Source organism: Propithecus coquereli, unplaced genomic scaffold, assembly GCF_000956105.1.
Source record: "Propithecus coquereli isolate 6110/MARCELLA unplaced genomic scaffold, Pcoq_1.0 Scaffold59, whole genome shotgun sequence".
NCBI lineage: Eukaryota > Metazoa > Chordata > Mammalia > Primates > Indriidae > Propithecus > Propithecus coquereli.
In genome coordinates, this window is record NW_012151840.1 from 5,871,073 (window position 1) to 5,884,670 (window position 13,598).

The 13,598-nt window shown below is 50.7% G+C and overlaps 1 protein-coding gene across 1 annotated transcript in view; it reads right to left on the bottom strand.

The window, feature by feature from the left end:
• Positions 1-12,133, bottom strand: part of CGN (cingulin) — a 22,788-nt gene extending 10,655 nt beyond the window's left edge. The window contains exons 1-10 of the mRNA XM_012658882.1: positions 11,969-12,133; positions 6,020-6,894; positions 5,195-5,295; positions 4,977-5,046; positions 4,773-4,868; positions 3,185-3,312; positions 1,841-1,973; positions 1,291-1,503; positions 733-881; positions 349-481 (exon numbers count right to left, since the gene is read on the bottom strand). Coding sequence (XP_012514336.1) covers positions 349-481; positions 733-881; positions 1,291-1,503; positions 1,841-1,973; positions 3,185-3,312; positions 4,773-4,868; positions 4,977-5,046; positions 5,195-5,295; positions 6,020-6,880 — 1,884 coding nt within the window. The 5' untranslated portion in view covers positions 6,881-6,894; positions 11,969-12,133. The remainder of the gene's footprint in view (positions 1-348; positions 482-732; positions 882-1,290; positions 1,504-1,840; positions 1,974-3,184; positions 3,313-4,772; positions 4,869-4,976; positions 5,047-5,194; positions 5,296-6,019; positions 6,895-11,968) is intronic.
• Between the last annotated feature and the right edge of the window lie 1,465 nt (positions 12,134-13,598).

Genomic DNA, 13,598 nt, shown 5'->3' on the forward strand with positions numbered 1-13,598 from the left:
TGAAAGACAGATCAGCTTTTGCTATGCTAACCAAATTAGGTTTCCAAGCCTGTAAAAATAACCCTGGAGTTTCACAAATCCACCTAAATGCTTCTACCCATGATGTCTCTTGGGAGGCAGCCAGCAGCCTCTGGCTATACCCCAACCTGGCCGCTGAGAGCCCTTTCCACTGGAAACCTCTATACTCAACTCCTCCTGTGCCAAAAAGAGATAAAGCTGACTAGGCAGGATGGGGCCTGAAAACCAAGCACACAGGAGACAGCCCCACTATCATGGAGGCCCTCATAGATAGGTGAAGCAGATGCCCATTACCCCCACCTGCTGTTCTGCCCCCCAACTTCCAAGTACCTTCTTGAGCTCCTCAACCTGGCGAGTATCTCCAGCACCAGCTCGGGCCTGCTCTAATTCCCTCTGCAAGACCTCTATCTTCTCCCCAAGCTCCTCTTCCATCTCCTCCTTCTCCATCCGCAGTTGTAGGAGTCTGAGCCCAGCAAGGTGGAAAAATATAAAAAAGAAAGGGTACAGGGTCAGGTCACCTGCCTAGGAGAGTGGGACAACAAAAACCACCTCTCTGGAGGCCAATGCACTAGGCATGTACTCCCAAGAGGGAGAAAGAACGGTGAATGTGGAGAAGAGCAGTCTGAGAAATGGGAGAGTAAGAGCACGGCAGAGGTAGAAAGGGATGGGTAGAATGATGGGTAAGTTTTTCTAGGAGTGGGGCAAGGTCCTTACTCCTGCTTGGTGGCTCTAAGCTCCTCCTTGTTCTTCTGGAACATGTTCTGCCAATGCCCTGTCTCCTCCGAGGTCTCCTCCAGCTCCCTCTGCAGCCCCCGCACCAGAGCTGACATCTTCTGCCTCTCAGCTTCCAGCACTGCGTGGTCCTAGAGAGAGGCACCAGAAGCCTCAGCGGGAAGAGGTCACTTCAAACGAAAGCATGAGTGTGTAAAAGGGAAGACTCAGACCCCAAATGTCACTATGCCAGCTGCACCCCTCATACTGTAGTGGCAGCTAGTACAATGCCAGCAGAAGGTTCTCTCCCCAAGTCACAGTCCACCCCTCTGTCATCTACAGGAAGCCTCCCCCAGTAATTTCCCGATGGGACTTTGATCACACAACCTCACGGTACTTCTGGCCTGCCTTTGCAGGTTTCCTGGCCAAGGTTTTCATTACATCTCATGTGTATCCTTTACGAGGAGTCCCCAGTTGCAACCAAGAAAAGTCCAAAAATCTAAGATTCCAAGGCAGCCCCTTTCTCCTGCAGCACCCCCCTCTCCCAGCCTCGTGGCATGCCTGGGTCGCGTCTTGCATGCTCCGGCGAAGCTGCTCTGTATCTCGCTGGTACTGCTGCCGGACATGCTCCACCTCCTGGTCACGGGAGGCCACCTCCTCCTTCAGGGCCCCTTTCAGGGCTGTTAACTCCCGCTCCCGCAGCCTCAACTGCTCCTCTATCCGCTGTTTCCCCTCCAAGACCTCTTCCAGAAGTTCCCGGGTCTCTGACAGGTCCTGGGCAAAATGAAGGTGGAAACATAGAGGTGACCACATTAGGATCCATCTGTCCATTAATTAATTCACTCATTCGTCAAAATGTATTTATTGAGTACCTTGTGTTAGGCACAGTACCAGGTGCTGTCTGACCTCCCACATGCCTAGTTAGGATAAAGGAAACCTACCATCCTGAGTTCTAGCCCCACCCTGCCACTGGTCTGCCTAAGAGCATACTAAGGAATACCCGTAAGCAGCTACCCGCTCCCCATACTTTAGGGAAACTGTAGATGAGCAGACCTGAGGATGCTCCAGCTAAAAGGAAGCAGAGGCTGGGATATACAACCCCACTCCTTACCTTCAGTAGCACCTCCTTGGCAGGTTCAGGTCCCTGGACCTGCTTCAGCTTGTTCTGCAGCTCCATCACCTGGGTCTCCAGCCCACGTCGTAAACTCTCACCCTGGTCCAAGAGGAGCTTCATGTTCTGGAGCCTGATAATAGATAACAGTGAGCACTATGCATCAGGCAGTTTTCAAAACATTTCAGGTCCATTAATTCACTCAAACCTCCTTTCTCTAAAAAAACATTTAAAAATTAGCTGGGGTGTGGTGGTGGCACACACCTCTAGTCCTAGCTATTTGGGAAGCCGAGGCAGGAGGATCACTTGAGCCCAGGAGTTTGAGGTTGCTGTGAGCTATAATCATGCCACTGCACTCTAGTCTGGGTGACAGAGCAAGACCCTGTCACTAAAAAAAATTTTTTTTTGTTTTGTTTTTTGAGACAGAGTCTCACTCTGTTGCCCAGGCTAGAGTGCCGTGGCCTCATCATAGCTCACAGCAACCTCGAACTCCTGGGCTCAAGCAATCCTTCTGCCTCAGCCTCCCGAGTAGCTGGGACTACAGGCATGCGCCACCATGCCCGGCTAATTTTTTCTATATATTTTTAGTCGTCCGGTTAATTTCTTTCTATTTTTAGTAGAGACGGGGTCTCACTCTTGCTCAGGCTGGTCTTGAACTCCTGAGCTCAAACAATCCTCCCACCTTGGCCTCCTAGAGTGCTAGGATTATAGGCGTGAGCAGCCGCACTTGGCCAAAAAAATTAAAATAAATAAATAAAACCTCCTTCATTCAAATCTTAATGAGATCTCCCCTGACTTCCTTATTTAATACTGCAACCTGCTCCCCTACACCCTGGTCCTCTTGATCTGCCTCGTCCTGCTCTACTTACGGCCTTCTCACATGTTATAAATTTACTTATGTGGTATGGTTGTTTACTGTCTATTCCCTCTCACTAGAAACTAACCTTCTGAAGAGCAGGGCCCTTCATCTGTAGGGTTCACTGATGTATCTCAGGAACCTAGATTAGTGCCTGTCACATAGCATTCATGGCGAACATCTGCTGAATGGATGAATGAATGAATCCTCACAACAATCCTGTGAGGTAAGTACTATTATTAGGCCCATTTTACAGATTTAAAACCTGAGGCACAGGGGCAAATCCAGGTACCCTAATTCCAAATCATGCACACTATCACCATGATTGATTAAGAAGGTAAAGAGAAAGGTCCTATCCTATCCTAAGCATCTCTGCACCTTTCAGATCTGGAGATTTCCTTCTGCCTCCTTCAACCTTCGGGAATGGGGGGCTCTGAGTCTGGCCTAGACCCCCAAATAGCCCCATATGTGCCATCAGCTGCACTCACTCCCTGGTGCTCTGCTGGGCCTCCGCCTTTCTCCTCTCCAGTAGCTCCTGCAGTCGGCTGCACTCTTCTGCCTTCTCCTCCAGCTGCCGCTCCAGCCCAATTCTGGATGGCTCTAGTTTCTGACGCTTCTGGAAAAGGGAATGAGAGCATAGCAGATGGAGGGTAGAGAAGGCCTTTCAGAAGGACTCATAACAATGGGGACATCTAACGTTCACTGGACACTCACTATATGACAGACACTGTTCTCGGGAACTTATATGTATTAGCTTCGTTTCATCCTCGTACAAACCTTGGTACTTATAATGGCTTAAAATATGTCCACAAATTCTTTGACATTCCTTTCAAAAGATGAAGCCTAATTCTGGTCCCTCTGAGTATAAGCTGGACTTAGGAACTCCCTTCTAACAAATACAAAAAGGAAGAAGTAAGGCATAAAGTCTAAGATAGGTCATAAAAAGGCATTGCGGCTTCCTCCTTGCCACCTCTCTTGGCTCCCTCATTCTGAGGAAAGGTGGCTGCCATACTGTGAGGATAGTCAAAAGCAGCACTATGAAGAGGTCTAGACAGCCAGGAACTGAGGCCTCCAACCAACGGTCATTCGAGTAAGCCATTTTAGAAGCAGATCCTCCAGCCTACTCAATTCTTCTAAAGGCAACAGCCACAGCCAAAAGCTTGACTGGAACCTCATGACAGACTTGGAGCCACAATTACTCAGCTAAGCTCATCTCGGATTCTTGGTCCTCAGACACTGGGAAATGTTTGTTTTAAGCTATTAAGTTTGGGGTAATTTGTTACACAGCAATAGAGAAGTAATACAGTACTATTATTATCCCCACTTTATAGTTAAGGAAACTAAGGTTTAGAAAAGTTAAAGAATTTGCCCAAAGTCAGTTTCAAAGCCAACAAGTAACAGTACCAGGATGTGAACCCAGTTAGGCTCCACAGTCTACCTCTTAACCACTACACTATATTGCTTTCCAGGAAACAAGGGGTGTTACAATCCAACATGTACTGAGCACCAACTGCATACAAGGCAATACTGTGAAAGGAGAAAGCAATGGTTTTAAAAAGACTGACCTGGATTTTTTTCATTCCTCTCTGCAACTTACTACCATAGGCAATTTACTTAACCTCTCTGATCTTCAGTTTTCTCAGCAGAAAAGGGTCCAGAATGCCTACTTTACAGGGTTACTATTAATATAATGATTACATATTGTCCAGGATAGTACCTACTACAAAAATTATACTCCATAAATAACAGCTACTATTACTGCTGTCATTATTACAATGAAAAGAAGTGAGGCACAGAGAATGTAAGTAATTTTCTCCAGTTTTACACAGTCAGCAAGTGGCAAAGCCAGGATGGGAACTCCCAAGGGAATGGTATAGAAGGTAGTTGGATTCCTAACGTGCTCTGCCTCCCTAAGCTCCAGAGAACCGCAGAAGTCCTTGCTGGAACTAATACACACTCTCGTCTCTTGTCTCGTAAGATACAAGCGTGCTTGGCCCCTTGCTAGCCCAGCCCACCCCCAGGCCAAGGCTTTCTCCCTGTGGTCCTTCATCCCTCCAGCACCTAACAGTTCCTCACCTTCACCTCTTCATCCAGCTTTTGCTGTAGCTCCTCTACTTTTCGGGTAAGCTCGCCCTGCCCAGTCATGGCCCTAGTAGAACCAGGAGAAATCATCTGCCAGAGACATAGGGGGAGGAGGGGAGGGAATGAGTCCAGATCCAGATCTCCTGAGGTCCTTAAACCCAACCCTGACCCTTGCTCCACCCAGAGAAAGCCACTCACCATCAGAGGCTGCATCTGCTCCAGCACCAGACTGACCTTCCTCCTCACAGAGGTTTCACTGTCTGAGCTTCTGGAGGATAAGAGGTCAGAAGCAAGGGTTAGAGAAGGAAAGAGGTAGCAGAGATAAGCCAAGGGTAAAATTGGGGGAGACGGGGAACAAAGCTGGAAGGAAAAGAAGGGAGGTGTGTGCTCCCGCTGCTGGGTGGGCCCCCGCTCACCCCTCCCTCAGGATGCCATAGATGGTGGCCTTCACATGGTCCACACTGCCCGGTGGGGCTGCCTCCTGCTGGTCTCGGAGAAGGTCCGGAGTTGATTTGAACTGTAAAAAATAAAAACAAAGAACTAGGAGGATTAGGCCAGAAGCGTGTGTGGGGTTCAGCTGGAGCAGAAGTGGAGTCTGGAGACAAGGCCCCTGGAGCATGATGAACAGCCTGAAGTGCGGCAAAGAGGACAGGCTGCAGAGGCCTGAGCAACAGGCCGGGGAGAGGTCCAAGCAGGATACACCTCTACGCTGCTGCTGCAAACCAGAGTTTCCTCAACAGCGCTCAACCAGCTGTGAGCTGGGTCACAAGCAATTTGTCCCTGATGATAGTTAACATACAAGTTTATAAATGATTTACTTTTAGAATGGACTTAAGTTTGTCTCAAAGTCAAGTCACTCCCCCATCTACCTGCATTCCTCAGTAGGAGAGAAAGGTATGGAATTTCAACAAGAGCACCAGGGAAACTGCTCCTATCCTGCCGGCCTGCCTTACACACACTGCAGACCTAGCAAATGCTGGTGACTGGCACATGGTTACTGGCTGTGGCAAAGACAAGTAACTCTCCATGCTCGTGAATACTGATTTCATAGTTAGTTCCAGTTCCCTTAGAATTTTACCCATGGAGGTATCTTGGGCATATGAATATCACCTATTTTGTGGATGGATAAAGTACAGAACAAAAGGCAGAAACTTTCTGCCCTGGTGATGTGAATTAGCATGGAGTCCCAGGGCTGAGGAGAAGGGGCTGGGGTTGGAAACTGGGGAGGGCGTGGGGCTGACCTGCAGCATGGTGGGGTCCTGTACTCTCCCCTGTGGCTCCTCAAAACTCTGAAGGACCCAGTCCTGAGTCTGACGGGAATGGCCAAAGCCACTGCTCTGACCCTGGACTGGCTGTTTCGAGCTGCTCACATGGCTGTCATATTTTGTGCTAGGGGTCCACTGGTCGGAGGACTCGCGCTCCCGTTCCTCGAGGGTATCCCGTGGGAGACGGCTGTCCAGGCTCTTGCTCCGTTTGCGCTGTTCAGGGGGTAGCTTCCGTGTTCGACGGCCAGTCCGGCCTCGGGCCTGGCCCACAAGTCGACCATCAAACTTATTGATGAGTGAGTCCACTGAAGACAGGGGAGCAGTGTCAATGGTGCTAGCCGGGGAAGCCTCTTTCGGGGCAAGCTCCAGCAAGCTGGTGCTCCTGTTGCTAGGGCCCATAGAGGCAGGGCCTGCCAGCGAGGCCTGGGACTGGGAACGGAGTAGCCTTCCATCCCAGCAGGCCCCAGGCTCCTCGTCAGACGTGCTGCCCTGCGAGGGGGCAGGAAATCCCTTGACCTGAGAGTAGGGGTTCTCAGGGAGTTCCGAATCAGAGCTCAGAGCTCCTGGGGCCCCTCGGTTGTTGGCACCCTTGATTTGGACCCCAAAGGAGTCGCCACCTTTCTCCCCGCTGTTGAGCACCACAAAGGGCTGCCCAGCGATGCCCTGCACACGCACAGCGACCCCATAGGTACTGGCTCTTGCATCCTTAGCTGGGCGTCGCCCACCACGACGTAGGGTGCCCATCTCTGCACCACCCACTGGCTCTGTGATGAAGCGAATCTGAACTCCATGGTCTACCGGGCCCCGGGACTCAGCCATGGTAGATGCCTGCTCCATGGGTAGGAGGGGTCCTAGAAGATGAAGAAAAGAGTTTAAGCTGAGAGACCTGAAGTAGGTACTGAAAAACCTCCACCTGCCCAGCTCTAGTGGGGCCGATTGTCCTGTCAATTCCTTAGACATAGAGCACTGGTTCTCATACTTTATCTGAGTAGCAGAATAACAGGAGGCCCATGGAGGGCTTGTTAAAATATAGATTGCTGGACCCAACCCCCAGGGTTTCTGATTCAGTAAGTCTGGGTTGGGACCTGAGAATCTGCATTTCTAACCAAGTTCCCAGGTGATGCTGAGGCGACTGGCCCAGATACTAACCATACTTGAGACCCACTGATCTAAAAGATTCCATTTCCTATGACACAACCCTGGGGAGCTTGGCTTTGTTAAGACTTTACACATTTTGCTTGATTTTCAACATACACATATACCACCATGTGCCTCCCTCCTCCCCACAGTGAAAGCAGAACCCAAACCCTGATGAACGGATGCCTCCATCCCACTGGGGAAAAGGGGGTCTCCTCTCCCAGAGCTCATTTAAAATACAGAAGACCTCCAAGTGTATCATCCCCACTTCTGGGAAAAAGACTCAAAAGAACTAATAATAGTGATGTCTCCGGGGTGGAGGAACTGAGGGCAAGAGGCAGGGAGAGGAGAGTTTCTATCTCTGAAAGAGCAGAAAGGGGTGGCCTTTCTACTGTGTATCGTTTTGTCCCTTTTGAATTTGGAACCATGTAGATACATTACCTACTCGAGAAAAGATTTAAATAAGGTTTTAATTGTGCCAGTCCATGGGGCCCTAAGACAGGTACATGCGTCCCAGCTTAGGGCCAGAGCCACGGCCATCCATAGGCCAGCTCCCCAGGTCCACACTGTCCAAGCTCAGAGTCAGCAAATGGAATGTATCCCAGGTATGCTCTGGCTCCAGGAACTAGGGGGAGAGATTCTCTTCCAAGTAAATAAAAAAATCCAGTCTCCACCAGAGACTAGCACCAAACTGGAGGAGGAGCCTCTAACGTGCCAGACAGAAACACAAACATACCCAACTCAACCTCCCTGTGGAGTTCTGGGCCAAGGAAACTTGGCAAGGTCCCTCTCAGGGATTGCTAGGAAGCCAGGAAACCAGGGTGAGAGGAGAAGGGAGGGGAGGGGATGGAAGGGGCAGAGGTCCAGGTGAGAAAGGGCTTGGTGGGGGAAACAGTCTCAGGTCTAAGGAAGAACATTCTTAGAATTCCCAGCCCTTCCTCTCAAGAGAAAGGAACAGAAAAGGAGGGCCATTTATTGAAAATGGTTCTTCATCTTTTTGGCCCTGGGATTCTATGAGAAAATGATGAAAGCAAAGCACCCTCCCCCAGAAGACAGCTCACACCAACTTTTACACATAGCATCTTACGAAGTTTACCACGGCAGAGGGGTAAAGTAGTTCTCCAAACCATTCGTCCAGTGTAAAAGACACTGGACTAGAGTCAGAATCTGGCCTGGAATCCTAGCTCTGCTATTCATTCACACAACATATATACCCTTGGGCAAATCACAACTTTTCCAAGCCTCGATTTCCTCATCTGTAAAATAGGTATAATGATAATACCTTACAAGGTGATTACCTGTGAGAATTAGATAATAAATAATTACATAGGTATATACAACTATAAAAAATTATCAAGTTACACACTTAACATTTTTGTATACTTTATTATACTTAGGTTGTACTTTAACAAAAAAGGGGGGAAATGACAAGATATTAAACATGAAAACACCTAGAATATGCCTGTATCAAAGCTGACAACAAATATTACCCTTCACACATGCCACTCCATCCAACAGGCACTTTCTGGCTTCACCTGGTTCATAGAAGGATGTCACTTCCTCAGAGAAGCCTTCTCTGACCACACCTCCAATAAACCAGGTCAGATCTCACAAATCAGCCTCCCACAAACCAGGTGAGAACCCGGGCTATATGTTCTACAGTTGTTCTTCGGTAGGTTTACCCCAGTTTATCTTTATACATTTATTGGAGTAATTATTTGTTTCCTGTCTCCCCCACTAGATTATAAGCTCCTGGAGGGCAAAGACCACGGCTATCAATCGACCACTCTGTCCCCAGATGCTTGGACACGTGGTAGATGCCAGTAAGTATTTGTTAAAGGTCGTACACCAAACCAAGGCCGACTCACACAGCAGTGGGGAGTACAGAATCTCTTCCTGTTCTGGACTATTCTATGCAGTCATGATCTTAGAACCAGATGTGCCTAGACTGCCAGCTCTCAGAAGTCACATGATTTATTCATGATGCAGCTCTACCCTGTCAGTACATCTACTGATCTTCCAGATCCAGGTCAAGGAGTTCCCAGCCTAGGACTGGCAGAGTGCACAGCCCCTTGGGCAAGAGGACCAAATTGTTCAGAGGCAGTATCAAGTGTTTCCCCAGGTCCGAGGTTAGGGTGACTGCCTAACCTCAATCACCTTCAGTCCAGGACACGTGGATCAGGGACCAGAGGGCTGAAGGGATCTTTGGGGTGGGTCAGAAAGCAGAGCTCTAAATGATTCAACGTGGAAAACCCGAAACCTACCCGCCTTCAGTTACAGAGGACAGCGGGGCGGGAACAAGGCAGCAGGGCAGCTCCGAGGCCTTGCGTAAGCCCCAGAGGCAGGTAAACAGCGATCCAGCGCCAGGCAACATGGAGTCTGAGGCCTGTGCTCTCACCAGATGCCTGGCCCTGCTTTTCCCTGCCCTGGCACATGCCCAAGCCTCTCCTCACCAACTGTACTCTGGGAAGAGACCAGGCTGCAGTTAATTCAGCTTCATCTGTCTGCCTCTGTCATTCCTGCCTGCGAGGAGGGGGAGGATACTCTACACCTGTACCAGAGAGCCACTTCTCCCTGAGTTACTCATTAGCCTGCCCTGCCCCAATCCATCACCTCTGGCCCAGCCATATGCGTCTGGCTTCCATCTAGGAGTGACAGAGTCTCTGGACTTCAGGCAGGAAGTGGGGTTGGGTTGGTTTCGGGTGTGCAAAAGAAGGCCCAATACACACAGGGCCAGGCAATATGCTAGATGCTAAATAATCAGCAGATTTAGAGAATGGGAGAACTAGAGGTGTAGAGATTAGAACTCCCTTGGAGATAATAAGGAAAGCAAATGGTCAAAACAGAAAGGGACAACTCAGTGACCTTGATCACTTGGCTCCCTTTTTCTCATAGTTAAAGAGATAAGAAGGTTCCTGGTGGATCCATAAAGAACCCCCCAGGTAGACTCCTGGCTAGGTCCACTGAAAAAGCAGAAATCTGAGAGCCAGGCTAGAGCTGCTTGGCCAGTGGGGAAAAAAAAAACACAATGAGGAACTGGGCCCCTGCAAACTGGCTGGACTGGTTTGGGAGTCAAGGGGAAGGGGAGGGCCAGAGAGACTACACTGGCAGTTTGTAAAGCAGACCAGAGAAATCCCACACCACAGAGGAGGCAGAGGGGCAAGACCTGCCGGGCTCTGGCCAGCCTGATGCCAAGGCCAAGTCTCTGAAGGAGGAGACAGCGGTAGGGAGGGAACAGGCAAGAGGAGCAGATGCACAAGAACCTGGTGACAGGCCAGTGTGTGACAGGAAGACTTTGTCTTCCTCCACCCCTCCCTCTCAAGTTCCCAAAGTTACATTCCTGATCCCACACTTGCCTTGGCCACCTCCCTAGCCCTTAGTTCTCCCCTCCCTGGCATGAAGAGAAGCAGCCCTGCCCCCTCCTCACCTCCCACAAGGGGAATGGCATGCAGGCCAGCCTGGGAAACAGGAAGGGTTCTAGGAAGCCAGAATCCTCTTAGAGTCAGGCAAATCTCTGGATTAGCAGTCCCCCAGAACCTGCCCCCCAACCCCAAATATCTAGGATGAAAGAAGAGGTGCAGAGGCACGTGTAGGCAGCCCGTCTACAAATATAGCGGTTACTATTTCCCAATTACAACAACCTTCCTCAGGCAGGCTTCAAAGGGGCCACGCTAAGGTTGGCTCTGGTTCTCTTACCTGCCTAAGGCAAGGAAATTTGCCTCAGAAGTCTTGTCTAGGCCCCAGTGTGCACCTTTCATCTGGCCTGGGATCTGGAGGTGTAATTCCCTAGTCTGTGGTCTCCTGAGGAGTCCTGCCTAGTTCCTGCACCACCAGTGCCTACTGCCAGTCTGCCAGCCGTCATGGTTCAGGAGTCCGGGATGGCTGGTGGCGTTTCAGGGAGTAATGGGGATTCTGGGAGACATCACGGAAGTTGGTCGGGCTACCAGACCTCACCCAGTGGCCCCCATCTAGAACCACAGAAAAAAATATGTGTGCTTATGGGGAAGGGTTTGACATCAGCCCCCAGAAAGAAGCCTCATGAGAAATAAGTATTCCTAGACATTTTGTAGGCCCAGGGATCTATGCTTCCTCATAGCCTCCCTTGGAGAACATTCTCTCAAGAGGAAGAAGTAAAAATTCTCCCTGGTGTGAAAGCAAAGGAGGACAGAAACTGAAAGCCTTAAATACTTTTACACCTAGGGAAGAGATGGGGGTGCCCTCTCATCCTGCCCCTCAGTGTCTCTTATTTGCAACTGCCTTCACCTGTAGGTGAAGAATTAGAGAAAGACCCCACATTTCAGAGCCATCTCAAAGCCAGAAGGGAGGTGTCAGCGGCCAGCTCGGACTGGCAGACTCAGGAGAGAACCTCAGGAAAACAGCACCTGCAGATGCCCTCCCCTTACGTCTCTGAACCTCAGGCAGCAAGTTCCCTTTGCCCAGCTGGGACTAACTCCTTCCCCTCCACACCACTCTGGTCTCCAGCAGAAATTCTGCCCCTAGGGCTGCGCCTGACCTCCAGAGATATCCTGGCCCTGAAATGCTTTCATGCCCTAGGAACAGCCTTAGCCTCACCTGGCACCTTCCCAGCCACCTGCTTCTGGCACCTTAGAATAGGGGCCAGCTCTTAATCAGTACTGCCGCCCGACCCTGACCTCCCCTTCCCTCGCCAACTCAGCACCTGTGCCCAGGAGGCGGGTATTTCTGATTGCCTGAACCGCCGCCCCTCAGGGGTACACCTGAGGGCCCGCTTGCCTCTCAGGTGTCCTCGCCCCCACCCAGTTCACTCACCCAGCGGGGCTCGGCGCTCCCGGGCTCGCGCGCCGGGCTCGGGCTACGGGCTCGGGCTCCGGCTCGGGTTCGGGCAGAGCAGCACGCGCGGCTCCCGGCCCTCCCCCTGCGTCCCTTGGCTCTCCCTCCTTCTTTCTCCCCCTCCCACCAACCTGTTACTCCCCTCCGGAGCTCCACCCCATTGGCCGTCACCACCCGCCCCGCCTTACCCCTCCTCCGGTTGGTCCGCTTCCCGCGAGGGGCGGGGCCGCGGCCGCGGGGACCCAGACCTGGGGTCGCGAGCCGGGTGGGCGGGAGGAGCGGGCCGGGTCACGTGGCCGGCGGGCTGCGGAGCGCCGGGCGGGGCGGCGAGGGGCATCGGAGGCCATTTTGGGGGCGTAGTGGTTGGAGGCCAGTGGCCGCCCCCACCTCGGCCCGGCAGCACCCTGCCAGAGCATCTTCTGGGCTCTGCAGGAAGACATCCTGCCGCCGCCAGCTTGCTCAGTGGGCATCACCAGCCAGAGCCGTTTCTGCCCTTCACCTACCTCCGCATGAGCCAGAGTACTCTACCGTCACCTCTCTGCAGAAAATATCTCCGTTGTTCCCCGACGTCAGAGCCTCCTTCACTTCAGCTCGTCTCCCTTTTCCCCAACCCGAACCCCAATCTTGGATTCTCTTCCCTCATCTCCTGGCTTCCACAGTCATTTTCCAGCCTGACACCTTTTTCTGTGTAGTATTTATCACCTCCTAACTTATATAATATAAATAATAATATTCATCGTTCTGTCTCCCTTCCTACGATGAGCCCCGCCAGGGCCAGGATCTCTCGTTCGCTGCTTTGTCCCAAACACCTACAACAGGGACCGGCACATACTAGGCGCTTAATATTTGTTGAATGCATCAATGAGAACTGAGGACACAAATTTACGTGACTAGGAATGACCTTCATTTTAAACCGAAAGGGACTCAATCCCAAATTGTAAATCCACGTTAGAGTTAGCCTTTCAAGAACGAGGGGTATTGATTTCAGTTTCCAGAAGAGAGTAAAGTTTGGGGTGCTATGCAAACCACAGAAACTCCGCTAATACCAGCTGCAGTCAAACAACATTAACGCAGGCTTCTTAGATGTTAACCCTTGAAATATGTAAAAAAGAGACTGACTTAGCTTACGTAGCTGGACTCTGGGTATTGTTCTCATTTCGTTATTCAACAAATATTTACTGTGTACCTATTTATGGTTAAAGAGGAATCTTCAATGCAGCCAAGAGTTCTCGAGAGCTCACTTCCTCCCCCGCCCCCTAGCCTTGAGAAACTGGGTGTGGGTCCAGGAGGGTAAAGTCCACCTACCAGTTCCTTAGCTGGGATGCAAAGTCTCCGCATTCCAAAGGAAGCTTTATATTAGGATTAGAGCCATCAAACTGGCCTGTGCCCTGGGGAGGGACAGCAAAAAAGGTGTGGTGGAGGCGGGGATCAGGAGAAGAATTGTGCCTCCAGGATCCCACCTCCAGGCAACTGGGGTGGTTTTTTAAAGAGATTTTTTTTTTTTAGTGTGGGATTGTTAAATTGACCCAGATACGGGAAAAGTGGAAGCACGTAAACTCTCCTAGGTAATACCTTAGCAATTAGGATACTTAGCGTATTTATAGTAAGT